We start from the raw sequence: 22,124 nt of genomic DNA, 5'->3' as shown, positions 1-22,124 counted from the left end.
TTTCAGATAAGATATCTTTATTGTCATTGTCCCCTTGCGGGAACAACAAAATTACTTTCAATGAAATTTCTTTCCAGGGCAGTTCTGCCTGTCTGCATCTAGGAAATAAACCCATGTTGGCTGGCTTGGGGTACATTGCAGCTGCTGCCCACATAAATACTCATCCTTGTTTTCCCAGTCCTTCTGCACTGACCAGTCTTCTTCATCCTCTATTTTGGACTGGTCAATGGCTGGTGAAGGGTGGCACAAGAAGTACCGTACTTTCCTGTGTATAACATGCCCCTCTGTATAAGATGGCCCCTATTTTGGGGGACTCAAAATGAAAAAATGGGGGGGATTAGAATCATAGAATCATAGAGTTGGAAGAGACCACAAGGGTCATCCAGGCCAACCCCCTGCCAAGCAGGAAACACCATCAAAGCATTATTAACACATGCCTGTCAAGCCTCTGCTTAAAGACCTCCAAAGAAGGAGACTCCACCACACTCCTTGGGAGCAAATTCCACTGCCGAACAGCTCTTACTGTCAGGAAGTTCTTCCTAATGTTTAGGTGGAATCTTCTTTCTTGTAGTTTGAATCCATTGCTCCGTGTCCGCTTCTCTGGAGCAGCAGAAAACAATCTTTCTCCCTCCTCCGTATGACATCCTTTTATATATTTGAACATGGCTATCATATCACCCCTTAACCTTCTCTTCTCCAGGCTAAACATACCCAGCTCCCTAAGCCATTCCTCATAAGGCATTGTTTCCAGGCCTTTGACCATTTTAGTTGCCCTCCTCTGGACACGTTCCAGTTTGTCAGTATCCTTCTTGAACTGTGGTGCCCAGAACTGGACACAGTACTCCAGGTGAGGTCTGACCAGAGCAGAATACAGTGGTACTATTACTTCCCTAGATCTAGATGCTATACTCCTATTGATGCAGCCCAGAATTGCATTGGCTTTTTTAGCTGCTTTTTAGATTCCCCCAGAGTTCTTGAGCTTTGTGGGAGGGGGGTTTGCCCTGACTTGTTGAGCTTTTGGGGGGGGGATCGTTCACCCGGCTGGCCAACGCTGACAATACCACACATCGCAGAGGCAAAAAATACCTGCCCACCAGCAGCCGCCAATCGCCCGCCCAATTGCCGCAACAACAGCCAATCAACAGCAGCCCTTGTCGCAGCCACCAATCACCAGAACAATAGCCGCTAACCATCTCCTACTCGCGGCAGAGCAACCAATCACCCGTCACCACTCTGAACTACCCATGTATAAGACAACCCCAATTTTTAAACATTCTTTTTGCTGGAAAAAGGCCTTGTCTTATACACGGATAAGTACGGTACTTTCTGGGATCCAGAAACCCAAAGCATTCTCTGAGGGCAACCTCTGGCCAAATCAAATATTTTTGAGCTGGTTTTTCCAACTTGGTTCTTTTTTAAAAAAGCAAACAACAAGACTTTAAAGCAAAATTATGAGAGCGGTGGTAGGAACTGGGTGGAAGAGGGGTGTTGAAGGAAGGTGTACTGTATTTAAACCTCTGCCTTGACACGTCTTCCTAAATGCCCCCCCCCAAAAGCAGCAATGGGTCAAGAAAACAGTGGGGGTTAAGCAGGTACCCTGCCAGTAGGAATGAAGGAGAAATTTGGTTCAGCTTAAACCTACCCAGTTTGCATTTTCCAAGATGTTCCACAAACTGCAACACAGCCAGCCTTTGAAACTTTAACTTCTCTGAATTTTGCAATGCAGTTCTCCAGCCAAGAAATATACAGTATATTAAAATGCATATACAAGGGTATGGTGTGTGCGACAACGCATATACTAATGAAAGTTACATACAGAAATGCATTATATCAGGGGGAAATCCTTGCAGAAACGTGTATATTCAGGGAAATTACATACCAAAGTGTGCCTATTAGGTGAAATTTGCCCCTGCGTGCAGCCCACCTGTCAATTGTGTGATGTTCTAGTGGCATCTGTGATTGGCAGGTGAGTTTCCATGCTGACCCACAGGGTGCGGCCAGATAATTATCTGGTCCTGGGAGCCTGAAAAGTTTCTCATTTCTATGGGCTCTGCAGCTATTTAAGGTGTTACTGCGGTTGGTGCTTTGTGTAGTAAGATAAAAGCAGCGTGGATGTTTTTGTGCACTATTAATGCCTCTTTCGTTTTATTTTTTTTAACTAGAACCTGACGATCAGGAAAACAACCCTGATCTCTTTTACACAGTGGAAAGTAATGAGAGTGGAGAACAAGTCTGCCTGTGTGCGGACACTGGAGAGGCCTATGATAAAATAGGTAGGAAGCTGGAATTTCGAGGATGGAGAGGAGCTGGGTGAGGCCTGGCTTGCTGGTTTGTTTGTTAGATATTATTAAATTTGTATACCGCCCTATACCCCCAAGTCTCAGGGTGGGTCACAGCATAAAATCAGAATGAATGAATGAATGAATCTTTATTTGCATCAGCCACCGGCATACCTGCCAAGTTGCTGTCGGAGAAATAAGGGACCGGGCCGGAAGTAGCAGACCGGAAGTCACACTGCAGCCATTTTGGAACTGGGCAGAGCAGCATCAAAAGTCGCTTCTGAGCATGCTCCGCCCAGTTCCAAAATGGTCGCCGCGCCACAATAAACCGGGGGAAAACAAAAAAATCCGTTTTTTCAGCTAGGAACAGCTGGAAAAACGGGGATTTCCCGGGGAATACGGGAGACTTGGCAGCTATGGCCATCGGTCATAGCAATAAAATGACAATACGATATACAAAGAATAAAAATAAAAAGTCAGTTATATAAAATACATTTTAGGGTTTTGAATCAATACTCAAATAGTGGATCTTATTCTGATTGCCCCAGCTAAAAACCTTGGAACCCTTTGCTGTCACCTGCTCACCTTGATCTGCCAAGAGAAAGGACACTGGGGCAGTGGTTGGGCGACCCGGAATGGACAATAAAAGAGGGGCGATGAACTCCTTCGCCAAGTCTTTATAAAGAGTGCAAGCCAGAAGGGCATGCGCCACCGATTTGGTACTGCCATCTCCGCAGGGACATAAGCATTTTTCATGTGGAATCTGTTGGAATCGTCCCTCAAGTACAGCCGAGGGCAATACATTCAGTCTTGTGAGAGTAAAAGCACATCTGTATTTTAGAATTGCTATATAAAATCATAATATAAAACCACAAAATACATAATAAAGAAAAAGACTAGACCTCCTTTTAGATCTTCTTGTTAGGATGTCTTGCAGTCAAAGGCTTTGAAAATGGTGGTGTGGTTTTTAATAAACAAAAACAAACAAACAAACAATACGTTATGGTTGCACAAACTACTCCTTTCCCCTGACCCAGGGATCACTCACCACAGATCTGGGCTCAAATCTATCAGGGAAGAGCTGGTATATATTTGGGGTTTTACCCTAATTAAACATAGGGTCAGAGGAAAGAGAGGCAGCTGACCAAGAGCAGCGGGTGGCAGGGTTTAATCCTGTGGGAGTCTTCCTTCGCAAGCATCTTCCCTGCAAAGAGGTCACAAAGGAGCTGGGATTTTATTGACTACTACATCACTTCATTGGTACTCCACGCAGCTCAAACCTTCTTTTGGGAAGGCAAAGCCAATTCGGCAGGCCTCTCCTAAGCCTTTTCACTGCTTTTTCTTTCTTTTCCCACTTGACCAGTGTGGTGTAGTGGTTAAGAGCGGTAGACTCGTAATCTGGGGAACCGGGTTCGCGTCTCCGCTCCTCCACATGCAGCTGCTGGGTGACCTTGGGCTAGTCACACTTCTCTGAAGTCTCTCAGCCCCACTCACCTCACAGAGTGTTTGTTGTGGGGGAGGAAGGGAAAGGAGAATGTTAGCCGCCTTGAGACTCCTTCGGGTATTGATAAAGCGGGATATCAAATCCAAACTCCTCCTCCTCCTCCTCCTCTTCTTCTTCTTCCTCAGCAATGGCTCCTTCTCCTTTTGCCTGACAAACCCAGATTGCTCTGAGCCCCCCCCCAACCCGATCCATGACGATCTGGGACGGTCTCCACCCAACTTGGGTGACACCCCATCCACACACACACCCTTTTCAGGGCTTCAGCTGAATCTAATGCACAACCCTAGTCAATAGGTTTTGTCCCTTCTTTTTTTTAAAAAAAAACAAAACCGCACTTTTCTGCATTTGCAACCCAAGCAGTGTACAGAAGCCTCGGGTGCTGATTGGACGAGCTGCTCTTATGTCACAGAAGGGTCTCTGGTGCCCATCCAGGTTTTGCTGGACTATAACACCACCCCCGCTTCTAGCACCCCTGATGCTTGGCCATGCTTGCTGAGGCCGATGTCCAGGGATGCAAGGAGTTGTAGTTCAGCAACACCCAGAAGGCCAAAGGTTCGAGCTTTTATTTCTAGAAGAATTCACCTGTATGGCTTCTCACTTTGCTTTCTTCCCCACTTTTTTTTTTAAAAAAAACACAATTTAGCTTCCTTGGCAGAATACGTGCTAAAAGACCAGCAAGAAAAACCTGAGGAAGATCTGTTTGGTAAGATTCTTGTATGCATGACAGACTTCAGTATTTTCTGTAAAGGTCTTGATGCGGCCTTGTCCAATCATGAATAAACAACCTGCTCTTCCCTTCCTGATTTCAAACCAAACAGGAAACTTGGTTCTAGATGAAGCAGCGGCTGAAACCCCAGGGGAGGCCGAGAAACGGGGTGAGTTTTATAGCAGCAAGGAGGAGAATCGGTGGGGTTCGCGCGCCAGCCGAGGGCAGGACGTCTTGCAGTTCCTTGTTTATTTCAGGCTTTTATTTTAGGCATTTATAACCAGCCTTATGCAAATAGCCTCAAGGCAGCTGACAAAAGCAGAACAGAATGTATGAAAATGCATGAAAGCAACATGTTATAACAGGAGACGAAAAACCTCATGATAGTTATTTTTAAAGCAGGTGTAAGGAACCATTGACCTTCAAGATGTTTGCTTATTTCCTAAGTCCATAGGGGACTAGAAGGGCTCTCAGATTCTGTCCTGGCACCCATCCCCACCCAATAGGAATGTAATTTAAAAGCAAACAGAAGTCTGCAAATTTCAGGGATTCTCCCAGGTGTGTGGCTACTTCCATCCCTGCCGTTCTGGCCGAGAGGGGTCACACCTGCTGAAGTCATTCTTCAAGGCACTGTGCCTTCAACTTCCTTTCTTTCCACCCCCAGGCAGCTGCTCTGATCCTCCAGAGCCCAAACGCAGGAAACTCGGTGAGTTGGGGATTGCGCCGATAGCTGGGCACCGCAGCGAGATAGATGTGCCTAGCCATGGCAGTGTAAAAGAGCTTGCTTCTCCATTGAACATGCACAGCGGAACTTTCCTCTCCAAATCTACGTCCTCTCTGCAAAGAAACGCACACACAATGTTCTTATCTCGTTTTCCTGTTGCAATTATACTTGCAAATGGCGGGTGACTAAGTCGTGGGATAGGAGGCGGAAAATAATCCCAATACTGGTAAAGGGAAAGAGAAAGGAGACCTGGATGGTTAAGTTCCGTCAAAGGTGGCCATGGGGTGTGGCGCTCATCTTGCTTTCAGGCTGAGGGAGCCGGTGTTTGTCCACAGACAGCTTTCCATGTCATGTGTCCAGCAGGACTAAACTGCTTCTGGCGCAACAGGACACAGAGTTCACTCCATCACAGGGATTTGAACCGCCGACCTTCCGATAGGCAACCCCAAGAGGCTCAGTGGTTTAGACCAGGCATGTCCAATCGGTCAATCGTGATCTTCCACGTAGTACGTTTCCGAGCACAGTTCAAAGTGTTGGTGCTGACCTTTAAAGCCCTAAATGGCCTCGGTCCAGTATACCTGAAGGAGCGTCTCCACCTCCATTGTTCTGCCCAGACACTGAGGTCCAGTACCAAGGGCCTTCTGGCGGTTCCCTCATTGCGAGAAGCCAAGTTGCAGGGAACCAGGCAGAGGGCCTTCTCGGTGGTGGCGCCTGTCCTGTGGAACGCCCTCACATCAGATGTCAAAGAGAAAAACAACTACCAGATTTTTAGAAGACATCTGAAGGCAGCCCTGTTTAGGGAGGCTTTTAATGTTTAATTGTTTTATTTCATTTTTCTGTTGGAAGCTGACCAGAGTGGTTGGGGAAACCCAGCCAGATGGACGGGGTATAAAATATTATTATTATTATCATTATCATTATCATTATTATCATTATTATTATACCAGTTGATTGCGGGGCGTCTGTGGTCGATCCTGGTCGATTGCGTGGTCCTGATCAATCTCCACAAAAATAAATACAACTTTTGGTCTTCCTCCCCGCAATAAGCTCAACAACTTTGGTCAATTCAATGGGTAGATCACTGCCAGTTTTTTTATATATAGTGGGAGTAGATCGCAGTCTCTTGGGAGTTGGACATGCCTGGTTTAGACCATAGCACCACCCGCTTCCCTTTAATGCCCATATATTTCACATCTGGCAATCAATGTGCCCCTTTGGTTTCACATAGTACTTGAGTAAATGAGTCTAAAAAGCCTGGGACACACATTTTCACGGTCTTCCAGCAGCTATGGCGGCTCATTTACCAGAAGTCATGTATTTAGCGTTAACTAAATGGCAGGGGGCTTGGCAGGGGGTTGGACTGGATGACCCTTGTGGTCTCTTCCAACTCTATGATTCTGTGATTCTATGAACTCTGGAAGTGTGTACAGTGGTGCCTCGCAAGAGGAATGTAATTCGTTCCGCGAGTCAATTCGTTTTGCGAAACATTCGTCTTGCGAATCGCGGTTTCCCATAGGAATGCATTGAATTTTTTTTTTTTGCCCATAGGAACGCATTAATTAAATTTCAATGCATTCCTATGGGAAACCGCGATTCGCAAGGCGGATTTTTCGCAAAACGAATTTGTCTTGAGAGTCACCATCAGATCGCAAGGCGCATTCGTCTTGCGAAAAATTCGTCTTGCAGGGCATTCGTCTTGCGAGGTACCACTGTACTCGATTCTGATTCTGAAACTAAGCCTCCTGATGCGTATTGCGCTCATGTGCACGATCGTGCGTGAGCATGCATAAGTGGCGGGGGGGGAGGGAGATGCCTGTAATGTCATAAACTGGCTGTGATACATTTTTATGATACAGCGGTATAGAAACGTTTTTTAAAATAAATAAATTAGCCAGCCCTGAGCCTGATAGGAGCCTGGAGATGAAGTTGCACCAAAACTGCCTCCCTGTTTCATCGTTCTGCTTTTGCTTCCTCGCTCAGGGCATCCACCGGCTCTCTGCGTCGTCAGCGGCAATTGCATCACTATCCCTCTGAGCTGCTCCCCAGCTGACACTCTCTCGCCGCCCGACTTCCACATGGCGTTTTCGGTGACCACCATCAGCCCTGCCTTTGGTATGAGAAGCGATACTTTTGCAGGTTTGCGTTCTGCACCCTTTGGGATTATCAGTACAGAGGTACCTTGGTTCCTCAAACGCCTTGGTACTCAAACAACTTGGAACCCAAACACTGCAAACCCGGAAGTAAGTGTTCCGGTTTGCAAACTTTTTTTTGGAAGCCGAATATGCTCCGTTTTTGAGTACTGTGTCCAGTTCTGGGCACCACAGTTCAAGAAGGATACTGACAAGCTGGAATGTGTCCAGAGGAGGGCAACCAAAATGGTCAAAGGCCTGGAAACGATGCCTTATGAGGAACGGCTTAGGGAGCTGGGTATGTTTAGCCTGGAGAAGAGAAGGTTAAGGGGTGATATGATAGCCATGTTCAAATAGATAAAAGGATGTCATATAGAGGAGGGAGAAAGATTGTTTTCTGCTGCTCCAGAGAAGCGGACACGGAGCAATGGATTCAAACTACAAGAAAGAAGATTCCACCTAAACATTAGGAAGAACTTCCTGACAGTAAGAGCTGTTCGGCAGTGGAATTTGCTGCCAAGGAGTGTGGTGGAATCTCCTTCTTTGGAGGTCTTTAAGCAGAGGCTTGACAGGCATATGTCAACAATGCTTTGATGGTGTTTCCTGCTTGGCAGGGGGTTTGACTGGGTGGCCCTTGTGGTCTCTTCCAACTCTATGATTCTATGAGTGCCATGCTTCCAATCTGAGTGCCACACTTCCAATTTGAGTGTTACACTGAGGTATGTCTATTTTAGCTTTTTATTTTGCGTTTTTGTTCTTGTGGCTCTTTTTTGGGTGACTGTGTGGAACCTAGTTCAGCTACTGCTTGATTGATTGTGTGACTGCAGTACATTGTTTATTGCTTTCATTTTATGGATCAATGGTCTCGTTAGATAGTGAAATTAATGTCAAATTGCTGTTTGAGGGGTTGTTTTTAACAGTCGGGAACGGATTAACCCATTTTGCATTGCTTTCTATGGGAAAGCGTGGCTTGGGTTTTGGAACGCTTGGGTTTTGGAACGGACTTCTGGAACAGATTAAGTTTGAGAACCAAGGTACCATTGTATTTTAAAAAAGAAACCCACAACTGCGTAAGACATGTAAAAAAAATAATCAACACCAACAATAAGCTCAAAGGCAACCAAACACACTTGTCAGCATTCTATATGCCCGGGCAGGCTTGCCTAAACATAAGTGTTTTTAGAAGGCACCCCCTGCCTGCTGTCGATAGGCAGGGAGTTCCATAGTGCAGTTGAAGCCATGCTAAAAAATAATAGATTTCTTGCAAATGTGGAACGAAGATTATGTGGCACTTCTAACAGTGCCGGTTCTGCAGATTGAAGTGGTTGAATGGGTAAATATCAGGTAAGGTGCTCTATAGTAAATAAAAACTACAGATTCCTATGGAGAAATCATCACTGATACAGGATGTAAGTAAGGAGCAAAACACAGCCTTGTGTCCATCTGGCTTTTTTTCTAGGTGTTTGATGGGGAATTTGATTGTTTTGATGGGTGTTTTAATGGGGAATTTCTGCATCTGGGGGAAAAATCTGCTGAACCCTGGTGATTTAGGGTGGTGTGTATATATTTGCCATGGCAATAGCATCTCTCTTGCACTCTGCAGCCTCCCCAGATAATAATAATAATAATAATAATAATAATAATAATAATAATAATAATAATAATAATTTATTATTTATACCGCGCCCATCTGCCTGGGCCTCCCCAGCCACTCTGGGCAGCTTCCAACAGATTAAAATACAATAATCTATTAAACATTCAAAGCTTCCCTAGACAGGGCTGCCTTCAGATGTCTTCTAAAAGTCTGGTAGTTGTTATTCTCTTTGACATCTGATGGGAGGGCGTTCCACAGGGCGGGTGCCACCACCGAGAAGGCCCTCTGCCTGGTTCCCTGTAACTTCTTGCAACGAGGGAACCGCCAGAAGGCCCTCGGCACTAGACCTCGGCCACTAGTCCGGGCAGAAGGATGGGGGTGGAGACGCTCCTTCAGGTATACTGGACTGAGGCTGTTTAGGGCTTTAAAGGTCAGCACCAGCACTTTGAATTGTGCTTGGAAACGTACTGGGAGCCAATGTAGGTCTTTCAGGACCGGTGTTATGTGGTCTCGGCGGCCGCTCCCAGTCACCAGTCTAGCTGCCGCATTCTGGATTAATTGTAGTTTCCGGGTCACCTTCAAAGGTAGCCCCACATAGAGCGCATTGCAGTAGTCCAAGCGGGAGATAACTAGAGCATGCACCACTCTGGCGAGACTGTCTGCGGGCAGGTAGGGACTCAGCCTGCGTATCAGATGGAGCCGGTAGACACCTGGAGACTGAATTGACCTGTGCCTCCATGGACAGCTGTGAGCCCAAAATGACTCCCAGGCTGCGCACCTGGTCCTTCAGGGGCACAGTTACCCCATTCAGGACCAGGGAGTCCTCCACACCTGTCCCCAACAAACAGTACATCAGTCTTGTCAGGATTCAACCTCAATCTGTTAACCACCATCCATTCTCCAACCGCCTCCAGGCACTCACACAGGACATCCACCGCCTTCACTGGTTCTGATTTGAAAGAGAGATAGAGCTGGGTATCTGGATGCCTTCACCTCCTGATTTATAAAACTTCCGTGGGCGGAGTTACATCATGGCTTCTTCCCCTGGGCTTTAACTGAAGTGCGGGAAGCCAGGGAGGTTGAGTACTGAGCGCCTTAAACCAGTGCACTCCCTGACCTTGTTTTTAAGGAAGGCCCTTTCATTTTAACTTAAAGGTAAAAGGACCCCTGACCATTAGGTCCAGTTGTGACCAACTCTGGGGTTGTGGTGCTCATCTCGCGTTATTGGCCAAGGGAGCCAGCGTACAGCTTCCGGGTCATGTGGCCAACATGACTAAGCTGCTTCTGGCGAACCAGAGCAGCACATGGAAACGCCGTTTACCGTCCCGCTGTAGTGGTACCTATTTATCTACTCGCACTTTGACGTGCTTTCAAACTACTAGGTTGGCAGGAGCTGGGACCGAACAACGGGAGCTCACCCCGTTGCGGGGATTTGAACCGCCGACCTTCTGATCGGCAAGCCCTAGGCTCTGTGATTTAACCCACAGCGCCACCCGTGCTTAGATATACAGTGGAACCTCTAGAATTATGGAAGGCACCACATTGAGCCGCATGAAATGGAAGTCCATTCTGAAGAAGTGTGCATGCACACGAAAGCTCATACCTAGATAAAAACTTAGTTGGTCTTTAAGGTGCTACTGAAGGAATTTTTTTCTAGTGGAACCTTGGTTTACGCCTACCTCCATTTATGAACGCCTCGGTTTACGAACGCTACGGACCCAGAAGTGCTGACATCTAGGTTCCGCGGCGCTCGGATGCGCAGAAGTGATGCACATGCACAGAAGCGCTCTATCGGCGCTTTGCGCACACACAGAAGTGTGCCTTCGGCGACCGAACGCCTCCGCGGAACGGATCGCGTTCGCAAACCGAGGTACCACTGTATATACGGTATATATAACTTTTCCGGTGATGGTGCCTTGGGGCTTACTGGAAGTGTGGGCACCCAGGGAGGCTACAGGGTGCTGGCCACCAGAGAGATTATCTGCAGAATGGTGGGAGGGGAACGGAAACGACACTCCCAGACATCCCTTGGCCACCTCAAAAGTAAGGTAAGCAGCACAAGAAACACTTGGCACTCCCATCTCTGGGGATTTCACTGAAATTTCCTCTCCCTTCTGACCATGACTCTATTTCTGTCCCCATTAAGTGATGGAGGCATTTTTGGCACGGCACCGGTTTCATCGCAGCATGCTGAAGCGGTGGAAGAGTTTGGAAACTGGAGTTCCCGCATCAGTTTGGGATTAGAGTTACAGCGTCGTGTAAGGGGTGGGAGTAGGGGTGGACGGACACTTTGCTTGGAGCACTGGACCCTGATGGCACCAGCCCAAGCATGTGTTATCTGGATGGCGAGAACAAATCCCCGGGTGAAGCCGATGCAGAAGCGAAACGGCTGCAAGATCAGGTTGCATAGGAAGCTGCCTTCTTTGGAATCAGACCCCTTGATCCATGTAGCTCAGTGTCAGATACAATTGGCCTGAAAGTGAGATGAGCGCCACAACCCCATAGTCGCCTTTGACTGGACCTAACCGTCCAGGGGTCCTTTACCTTTTCACCTTTACGCTCTCCAGCAACTGCTATGCAGAGGCAAGACGTCATAAACTAGTTTTGTTCATTCGCAAAGCACTTACCTAAAAAGAGCCGCGCAGCATCAGGTTCATAGACCGTCTAGTCCAGTGTTTCCCAACCTTGGGTCTCCAGCTGTTTTTGGACTACAATTCCCATCGCCCCTGACCACCACTAGCTAGGGATGATGGGAGTTGTAGTCTAAAAACAGCTGGAGACACGAGGTTGGGAAACACTGATCTAGTCCAAACAGTCTGTTTGCACAGTGGCCAACCAGGCGTCCTAGTGGGAAGCCTGGAAGCAGAATCCAAGCACAAATGTGATTTCCAGTAACTGGTCTTCAGAGGAATAGCTGCCTCTAACAGTGGAGGGAGGATGTGTATCTTTGTGGTGGGGCATTAAGAGTGTTTGTCGACCACAGCAAATTATGGCAAGTTCTTAAAGAAATGGGAGTGCCTGATCACCTCATCTGTCTCCTGAGAAATCTCTATGTGGGACAAGAAGTTACAGTTAGAACTGGATATGGAACAACTTATTGGTTCAAAATTGGGAAAGGAATACAACGAGGCTGTATATTGTCTCCCTGCTTATTTAACTTATATGCAGAATTCATCATGCGAAAGGCTGGACTGGATGAATCCCAAGCCGGAATTAAGATTGCAGAAAGTGAGGAGGAATTAAAGAACCTTTTAATGAGGGTGAAAGAGAATAGCACAAAATATGGTCTGAAGCTCAACATAAAAAAAAAAAAACCAAGATCATGGCCACTGGTCCCATCACCTCCTGGCAAATAGAAGGGGAAGAAATGGAGGCAGTGATAGATTTTGCTTTCTTGGGTTCCATGATCACTGCAGATGGTGACAGCAGTCACGAAATTAAAAGACACCTGCTTCTTGGGAGAAAAGCAATGACAAACCTAGACAGCATCTTAAAAAGCAGAGATATCGCCTTGCCGACAAAGGTCCTCATAGTTAAAGCTATGGTTTTCCCAGTAGTGAGAGCTGGACCATAAAGCTGGACCATGGAAGTGAGAGCTGGACCATAAAGAAGGCTGATCGCTGAAGAATTGATGCTTTTGAATTATGGTGCTGGAGGAGTCTCTTGAGAGTCCCATGGACTGCAAAAAGATCAAACCTATCCATTCTGAAGGAAATCAGCCCTGAGTGCTCACTGGAAGGACAGATCCTGAAGCTGAGGCTCCAATACTTTGGCCACCTCATGACTCCCTGGAAAAGACCCTGATGTTGGGAAAGATGGAGGGCACAAGGAGAAGGGGACGACAGAGGACGAGATGGTTGGACAGTGTTCTCAAAGCTACGAACATGAGTGACCAAACTGCGGGAGGCAGTGGAAGACAGGAGTGCCTGGCGTGCTGTGGTCCATGGGGTCACGAAGAGTCGGACATGACTAAACAACAACAAGATCAGGGAGGGGTTTTGGAATGCTAATGGAACACTCTTGCAGGCCCCACGGCCTCCTCCGGCACTGGAACAGCTGCGCAGTATTCCTGGGAAGGGATCCTGGTGTTCTGGGACTCACAGCTGCAATCTTGTGAGCACCCGGTCTAGCAGAGTAAAAGCAGCGCAGACGGCGGTGAGGAGGTATCTGGACATACCTACTTTATTTCTACTCATTACAGATTGTAAGGTAAAGGTAAAGGGACCCCTGACCATTAGGTCCAGTCGTGTCCGACTCTGGGATTGCGCGCTCATCTCGCATTATTGGCCGAGGGAGCCGGCGTATAGCTTCCAGGTCATATGGCCAGCATGACAAAGCCGCTTCTGGCAAACCAGAGCAGCACATGGAAACGCTGTTTACCTTCCCACTGTAGCGGTTCCTATTTATCTACTTGCATTTTGACGTGCTTTCGAACTGCTAGGTTGGCAGGAGCTGGGACCAAGCAACGGGAGCTCACCCCGTCACAGGGATTCGAACTGCCAACCTTCTGATCAGCAAGCCCTAGGCTCAGGGGTTTAACCCACAGCACCACCTGGGTCCCAGTTACAGATTGTAGAACATAACAAACATGTATGAGAGGAGCAGCCCTCATACAGACATCCTGTCTTGTCGCAAGACAGAGCAGAAAGAAAAAGTACAACGGTACCAGAGATGGAAGCCACACAGACTGCCTTCCTTTCTCAAGAATCACATGATCCATGCAATTGGAGGAGTGAAAGGCTAATAAAAAAACCATGCCTCCTCGCTTGCTCCTCTGGAAAAGCAGAACCTCAGATCACTTTGGGACCTTCAAGTAAGGTATCTCAGGGCATCAAGGATGTTTAGAAGTGTTTTGTCTTCAGTCTGTTGGACTTCTACTTTTCACCTAGCTGCTTTTTATTTATGTAAATTATTTTTGTCATCATCTCTGGGTCCGAAGTCCGCTACCCGTAAACAATATAAAGCAGCCCATTACGCGATAACTGGAAACGGCTCGAGAAAACAAACAAAACAATGGGCAGCATCAGAGAAGCAGGAATTGAAATCCTGCTGAAACTAGGTGGGTCTGGATGTTATCATTCAGCTTGGGGTTGGTGCCAGAGTTAGACTCATAGGCTCATAGAATTGTAGGTTTATTTAACACCAGTTAGATTAAATCAGATGAACAAGGAATATTCAGTGTTATGTTGGGAGGGGATGCCAGGAAACTGGGAATTATCTTCACATCTGGTGGGGGTGTAAACATATACTTAATGATAAATTAACATGTGCCATTCAGGTAAAACGGGGAATAGGCAGGAGGAATGATTTTGAGGAGATAGGGAGGGCGTTTGTAGAATTTGTACTGTTAAAATGGAAAGGGGTCGAAACCATCGCAAGAGGTGTTGACATTTTGGCAGGTTGGATAGTGCGGTGGTGCAGTGCACATTTATTTATTTATAATTACTTTGTCAAAATAAATTAAATTAAATAAAATAAAATCATTATACCTGAAGGAGAGTCTCCACCCCCATCGTTCTGCCTGGACGCTGAGGTCCAGCGCCGAGGGCCTTCTGGCGGTTCGCTCACTGCGAGAAGCCAAGTTACAGGGAACCAGGCAGAGAGCCTTCTCGGTGGTGGCACCCGCCCTGTGGAATGCCCTCCCATCAGATGTCAAACAACTACCAGACTTTTAGAAGACATCAGAAGGCAGCCCTGTTTAGGGAAGCTTTTAATAAATGTTTAATAGATTATTGTATTTTAATATTCTGTTGGAAGCTGCCCAGAGTGGCTGGGGAAACCCAGCCAGTTGGGCGGGGTATAAACAAATAAATAAATAAGATAAATTGTAGGTTGGAAGGGACCCTCAGGGTCATCTAGTCCAACCCTCCTGCACACAACCGTCACTCAGTGGCCTCGAACCACCAACCTGCTGCTTAACAGCCAGGCGCCCTCACCCGTTGCACCGCCTGAGGCAGTGAAAGCACTCACATATACATTCTGCATTTCCAGGCAACCTGCCATTTGGGTTTTGCCATTTATCAGTGCCATTCTTCCAATTCCTCATTCAGCTCTACGTAGTTTCAGGGTAGCCACCCTGAAGGCCAAGAGGGTAAGCAAGTGAGTGTGAAGGCCCAGGGACCTCATGAGCACCCGAGGGAGACTTCAGGGCCGCCACTGCACTGACAGTCACCCCATCGGCAGCCCCTGCTTCCCACACTGCAGTGCAGTGGCAACCCACGGCAAGGTGGGCGGCTTCATTCCGAACCCTGTGTTGCAGCTGAGGAGCTGGACTGCATCTTGCTTCAAGGCCTCCTTGCCAAATCTATATATATAAATGTAAAAATGGTGAAACTGTGGGCTCCACTTTTCTCGGTAACCGCTTGACCGATTGCCCTGAAATTTGGACACAATGATCCATGCCACTTCCCAAGTGTTCACAGAACCTCAGATGCCTCACATTGCATACCTGCGCAGGTACAGACCTGCTTTTCCACAAACTGAAACAGCGCCCTCAAGTGGCGTTATTCCCTCAGCTCCTCCTCCTACACCCCCTCCCTCCCCATGGAGTCTATGCCACACCCAAAAACCCCGCCTCCTCCATGAGAGTCCTAGATCTCATCGGAGACACCCGACAGCAGCGTCTTGAGCTCCTACCACTGTCCTCAACTTCTCTGGAGGGAAGAGGGGACGGGATAACTAATAGATCAGAATAGGGTGGGGGGATTCACAGGGATACCCCTGTTTAAACATAACACCTGTAAAACAGGGGGACTCTGAAGCTCAGGGGGATCTGAAGGGGGGCTATTACCCTCCATTTCACAGACTAACACACAGCAACGCGTGCAGGGCCAGCTAGTGCATGATAAAAGGGAGATTACTTCATGGTTGCCAGCTGGCACTCTCAGCTACTGCCGTGTAGCAGCTCTCCTCCTGCTTTTCTGGACAGCTCCCCACCACACAGATGGAGAGGGGCAACAATCCTTGCAAGGCGGGCCCTGTGTCACTTAATGCAGATGGAGTCCAGAGGAAAAGGAAATCCTGAATACACTTGGTTGAGGAAATGGGACAAATCAGTGTATAATTTGAGTCGAAATAAACAGAGCGATGGCTTTGTCTTCATTCCTTCCTTCTGGCCTTGTAAATGGCAGGAAGACTTGCAATCAAACATACAGGGAGAGTGTGTGTGTGTGTAGAAACTCCCTCAGAACTACACTGCAAATCAGAGCACGTGAAGATCCTGCCAGTCTGCCTGGTTGCTAGCTGACTTTAACGCTAATGGAATTAACCCTTGAGTTACAACCAGAATGAGCCCTGTTGTTGCAGTTGTAGCAGCAGGGGCAATGGGTTGCTTCTTCAGAGGATTGTTGGTGAGCTGATGTTGATGATCAAACCCCTCTCTCCACGTTTGCAGAACCTCTTGCAAGCCCCAACCTGTACTACTGCCCGCTCGGCGTGGAAGATATTCAGGTAGTCTTTGCCTTCGAGCCTCTCAATCAGCGCGTGAATATTCTTGCTGAGCCAGAAGGTGCCGTCATTAATGCCTGTCCTGGTAAGCATCGTGATTTTTGCTGCAATTGTCCATTATTTGCACCCCTCTCCCCCCTTGTTATTTCTCCCCAACTGCTGTTGGTTGCAATATCAGCATCTGGACTGGGGGGTGACCCTTGTTGGGAGAATTGCATGAGAGGCTAGGGTTAGATGTCCTTCCATTGGGGCTGTGGCCCTGATCTCTAAAATAAAATTTAAAATCCTCCCCACTTGCAAATGCAAAGGTATGATTAAGGTTAAGTTCCCTTTGGCTTTTGGAAGACATTCATCGAGTGCAGATAGAATAGAATATCTTTCCAATCCTGCTGAAAGCATCAGCTGCGCTTTCCTCACTCTCTGCTGCCCCCCAGAGGTTTAGTGCTGTGGCAACATAGAATGTGGGTGGCGCTGTGGGTTAAACCACAGAGCCTAGGGCTTGCCGATCAGAAGGTCGGCGGGTCGAATCCCTGTGACGGGGCGAGCTCCCGTTGCTCGGTCCCAGCTCCTGCCCACCTAGCAGTTCGAAAGCACGTCCAAAGTGCAAGTAGATAAATAGGTACCGCTCCGGCGGGAAGGTAAACGGCATTTCTGTGCACTGCTCTGGTTTGCTAGAAGCAGCTTTGTCATGCTGGCCACATGACCTGGAAGCTGTACGCCGGCTCCCTCGGCCAATAATGCGAGATGAGCGCCGCAACCCCAGAGTTGGTCACGACTGGACCTAATGGTCAGGGGTCCCTTTGCCTTTAAGCTTTACTCAGAAATCAGTGACCCTGTGGGACCCATGTCTATCATTTGCAAGGGGGCTACTCTGAGTAGGACTGGTGTTGGCTGCAACCTAATAAAGATATTTATAAGAACTGAATGGACTTCTTTTGTTTTTTGTTTTTTAAAAGCCCTTTAAAATTAGAGGCACCCGTCAGCAGTATACAGTCCCCAAATCTGCCCTTTTGCAGAGCTGCTCCTTCAGTTTGATAACAAGTGTGAACCCACAGGCTAGCCGTGCTCTTTCGCTGCTGACAGGCCCCATGCACTATTGGTTTATCAGTCAAAAATGCCTCCAGGGGACCATGGGATTCCAGGTAAAAAGAATCAGTGGTTCGTATCAGATTTTTGCTTGTGCGTTTAAAACCCTTTGCTATTGCAATGCAAACACGGGTGCAGGGTGCATTCATGGAATCATAGAACTGTGGAGTTGGAAGGGACCCCAAGGTTCAAGCAGCTCAGACCTCTTTACACACTGAGCTTCTCAGGTAGATAGAGGCACAGCAATTGATTACCTTCTTCCCAAGGTAAAAAGGTAAAGGAGCCCTGGGCAGTTAGGTCCAGTCAAAGGCGACTATGGGGTTGCAGCACTCATCTCGCTTTCAGGCCAAGGGAGCTGGCGTTTGTCCACAGACAGCTTTCCAGGTCATGTGGCCAGCAGGACTAAACCGCTTCTGGCGCAACAGGACACTGTGACGAGTGCCAGAGAACATGGAAATGCCATTTACCTTCCCGCCACAGTGGTACCTATTTATCTACTTGCACTGGTGTGCTTTCGAATGGCTAGGTTGGCAGGAGCTGCGACCGAGCAACGGGAGCTCACCCCGTCGCGGGGATTCGACCCGCCGACCTTCTGATCGGCAAGCCCAAGAGGCTCGGTGGTTTAGACCACAGCGCCACCTCATGTCTGTCCCCAAGTGAATGACCTAGCTAAGCCTGGGAGGACAGCTTACTCTATGACATTAACCCCTTTATGCATTAACTAGTGTTGTTCAGCCCGTTTAGAAAACGGGCGCTAGAGGATATGTGAGAGGGAGCACTCTCTCTCTCTCTCTCTCTCTCTCTCTCTCTCTCTCTCTCTCGTGCGCTCTGCACTCTGCTGCGGGGCGCGCCAGGAACGCAAGTAAACAAACTCGCTATCCCGTCGTGCCCCACAGCTGAGTGCAGAGAGGGAGGGAAGGCCGTGGCCTCGCCGCTCCTCTTACGGGCTCCTCCGTCGAGCGCGCGAGGGGAAGGCGCGAGGGGAGGCGGAGTCCGGCGCCTGGGCCTAGCCGCCTCCCTCAGCCATAGTGCGCTTCGTCGCGGGCTTCGCCTACGACGACGATGGGGAAAGCCTGGCCGCCGGAGCCAAAGCAGCAGGAGCCGGAGCCCGGGGACTGGGAGGCTTCGGCGGGGGTGACCGGCTGCCCCGTCAGCAGGAGCGCCACTACCAGCTCAAACGGGAGGCGACAGGAAGGAGACCTATCCTCGCTGGACGCACACACGTGCGCGCTTCCCCCCCCCGCCAACGCTCAGTCCAGCCAGGAGCGGCGGTTGACAGCCGCAGGGAAACGGTAGGTGGGGGGGGGAGAGCGCGCGCGTGTGTGCGTCCTGTCTCTCCGTCCAATCCCTGTGTCCCTGGGGTACATGCGCAGTACCCCAGGGACACACGGGACAACTTGGACGCAGGGACAACTTGGACATTATTATATAGGATTAGGCTAAAGCAAGACTTAAGGCTGGGTTTCCCACGGTGGGGGGGGATGTTACAGGGGGTTTACAGGCCTGCTGTGTTTCAGTCTGCTCCCCTTTGACTCATAGATGTAGCTGTGGTTGACAAAGGACCTGGAGCCCCACCTGTTCCTTCAGAGCAAGCTCACAAACGACCAGGTGAGTGATGCTGCTTTTTAACCTGTTTCAATGCCAAGGGCCGGTGCTGCAAGCCAGGTAATTTGAGAGCAGGAGAGGCTCACTTGTGGCCACAGATCCCTCATCCCTGTTTTTGAGGAATGTCTTCAGAAGTTCCATTATTCACATCAAAACCACGCACCCGCCAAAACCTGACAGGTAAAGGCCGAAAGATGGGCAAAAAAACAAAAACACCCACACTGAGGGATTTTTCCTGCTGCTGGTCTGGTTCATTCAACATTTCAGAAAGCCACGTTTTCCACCTTAAGAATGACAAAGAATGGATGAAAGGAAGATAAAAGAAGAGCTGCTTGCAAAAGGATGGTGGACGCCCTGTTAAAAAAGACTCTGCACATAAGGTCCATCTGGAAGGATTTTATGCCGCTTGGGATGATTTTTATGCAGTTGTCAAAATGCTTGGCAAGTTCATTTGAAAAAAAAAATTATTTGCAGTTTTGGTTCACCCCTTCCAAAAAGGGATTAATTCTCTTCAATTGACAATTCATTCCCGTGGTCCTCAGCATTTTCTTTTTCAGTCTTCAGAATTTTACAAGCTGCTCTGCTAAGGGGACAAAGAAAACATTAAAACAAACACACACACATGCACAGTGTGATGTGAACATTTAGCTCACCCAGAAATGATAGGAACCACTTTCAGGTGTAATATGGACTGTTTTGAATTAGTTCATCTGAATTAGTTCATTCCAAGCATCCCAAGCATTTTAGGTAGTTCTGTCCCTATAATTCCCAAAAGAAGAACTTCTGTGTTGTTGTTTTTATACAAAGGTTATTTTAAACATCCTTTTCATTTCATTGTATATCATTTCCCAGTATGCTTTAACCTTACTACAAGACCACCACATGTGATAAAAAATAGCCTTCTTTTCTTTTTAATCCTAGGCCCTGTGGATGCGTTTCGCAGGAGGCTAAAAGACCACTTCCGGGAGACATGCCAATTTGCGCCCATGGAGCGAGAGTTCGCCCTGGACCGCCTTTACATCGAACGCGACTTGGCGCTGTGCCTCGTGGAAAGCAAGAACGCCGGGAAAAATGCCGACCTGAGGCCCTGCAACCTTAGAGAGAAAGGGAAGGTTGCGGGGAGCAGCCAGCTCTTTCAGCTGCCGTGGAAGAACAACCAGGGAACCAAAGTCATCGTCGTCTTGGGGAAAGCCGGAATGGGGAAAAGCCTGCTGGTCCAGAAGATCTGCCTGGACTGGTCCAGAGGCCTTTTGCCCAATTATGGCTTCCTTTTCCGATTCGATTGCCGGATGCTGGGCCTCCTCCCTGAAAACCGCTACAGCCTCAAGCAGCTGCTGTTTGAGCTCTCCGCTGGGCCTCAAGATGGCGGTGACGACATCTATAGGCACGTCCTGCGGTACCCAGAAAAGGTCCTCCTCATTTTTGATGGTTTTGAAGAGCTGAAGGACCGGGATGGCTTAACACCTGGTGTGGACAGCCTGCCCCACAAGGAGCCCTTGGATATTGGAGGCATCTTGGCCAGTATCTTCCAGAAGAAGGTTCTCGGCGGCTGCACGGTACTGCTAACCTCCCGCCCCAAGGACAAGTTGCAGCAGCATTTATCGAAGGTGGACGCGGCGCTCGAACTGGCAGGGTTCTCCACGCAGCAAGCCGAGTCCTACATTGCTCAGTACTTCGAAGGATCGCCCTGCTGTGGCGAGACGGTGGCTTTGATCAGGAACTGCCCTTACCTATTCAGCCATTGCTACACTCCTGACCTGTGTCGGTTCGTTTGCGAGGCTGTGTCTGAAGTGGGGGGCAAGGAACTGCCTTCCACGCTTACCGGCCTGTTGGCCAAGTTCCTACTCCAAAAACTGATGCGTTCCTCAACCCCCAAGCACCAGAATATCGCCGCTTTAGCTCAGGTGGCCTGGTCTTCCGGAGAGGACCACCGGAACGCACTCATGAGCTACAACTTTCCGTCCACGGAAGTGAAGGAGTTTGCTCTCAGCTGCGGACTGGTGGCCCCCCTCGCATTCCCGAAAGACTCGAGCAGCGGGAAAGAGGAATGTGGCTATGTGTTCCCTAGCTTTGTGGTCCAAAATTTCCTGGTTGCGCTGCATTTGGTGCTGGCTAAAGAGATCAAGGACAAAACGCTCACCAAATACCTCCGGCTGCTCTCCAAATCCAAGAAGTTTCTCTCCTCTTGGAGCTTGGTACCTTGTTTTTTGTCCGGCTTGCTGTTTTTAGGGGGCAAGCTGAGCTCCTCTGTCCTTTTCAGAGAGGAGGGGGAGATGGACACCAAGAGAATGGCCACCAAGAAGCAGAGAAGCTTCTCGAAATACGTCCGGAAACTCATGGAGCGTAATTTGAGTCCGGACAAGCTCCTTGATCTCCTCCACTGTCTCCACGAAGCGGGAGATCCTTGCCTTTTGAAGCAAATGGCTTTAGAACTCAAGTGTGACCTCTCTTTCTTGGGGTTTGCTCTCACGCCACCCCATGTCTACATTCTCCACTCTGTCATCAAACAAGCCAAAAGGAAGTTTGCTTTAGATTTGAGAGGGAGCGCCATTGACTCGGAAGGATTCAGACAGCTGGTCACCCTGAAGAATGTTGCATCGTTCAGGTATGTTTGGGGTGGTGATGTTCGTGGGTGTTGCACGTCAGCAACGGCCAAGCTCCTGGTCATGGGGCCCAGGGACCCATTGAAGTCTGTGGAGTGGATTGCCTGAGGTTCCCCATCTTTCGCACAGACGGCGCTCTCAACCTCAGTGTGGCATGTTGATTCTCTGCAGGGCATCCCTCAGCGATGCAGTCCGGCTCTGGAGGCAGTTGTGGGAAGCCGAGGAAACAGACCAACTGCAATCTGCCGTTGAGAAGTTTATGGTTGTTCCGTTCAAAGCCAAGACAATGAGGGACATTGATGATCTCTGTGCTCTTGTCGACATGCAGGAGAAAATGACCCAAAGGTAGGAGGGTTTTTTTTCTTGTCATGGGAATTCTAAGGTCATATATATACAAGGCAAACACATACATAAGTATATAAATCATGTGTCTGAAATAGTACAGGAG

The 22,124-nt window shown here is 48.5% G+C and overlaps 1 protein-coding gene across 6 annotated transcripts in view; it reads left to right on the top strand.

Moving 5' to 3' along the window:
* CIITA (class II major histocompatibility complex transactivator) overlaps positions 1–22,124 on the top strand; it is a 47,092-nt gene that overhangs the window by 9,149 nt on the left and 15,819 nt on the right. For all 6 annotated transcript variants that reach the window (XM_035131936.3, XM_088656943.1, XM_088656942.1 and 3 more), the window contains 9 exons: positions 2,163–2,273; positions 4,427–4,486; positions 4,602–4,658; positions 5,154–5,195; positions 7,194–7,325; positions 16,330–16,467; positions 19,008–19,076; positions 19,995–21,678; positions 21,848–22,021. In XM_035131936.3, the coding sequence (XP_034987827.3) occupies positions 2,163–2,273; positions 4,427–4,486; positions 4,602–4,658; positions 5,154–5,195; positions 7,194–7,325; positions 16,330–16,467; positions 19,008–19,076; positions 19,995–21,678; positions 21,848–22,021 (2,467 nt within the window). The remainder of the gene's footprint in view (positions 1–2,162; positions 2,274–4,426; positions 4,487–4,601; positions 4,659–5,153; positions 5,196–7,193; positions 7,326–16,329; positions 16,468–19,007; positions 19,077–19,994; positions 21,679–21,847; positions 22,022–22,124) is intronic.

This window comes from Zootoca vivipara, chromosome 13 (assembly GCF_965207765.1).
Source record: "Zootoca vivipara chromosome 13, rZooViv2.hap1.1, whole genome shotgun sequence".
NCBI classification, from domain to species: Eukaryota; Metazoa; Chordata; class Lepidosauria; order Squamata; family Lacertidae; genus Zootoca; species Zootoca vivipara.
Note: the sequence above shows the minus strand (reverse complement) of the source record. Positions and strands in the feature narration are given on the sequence as shown.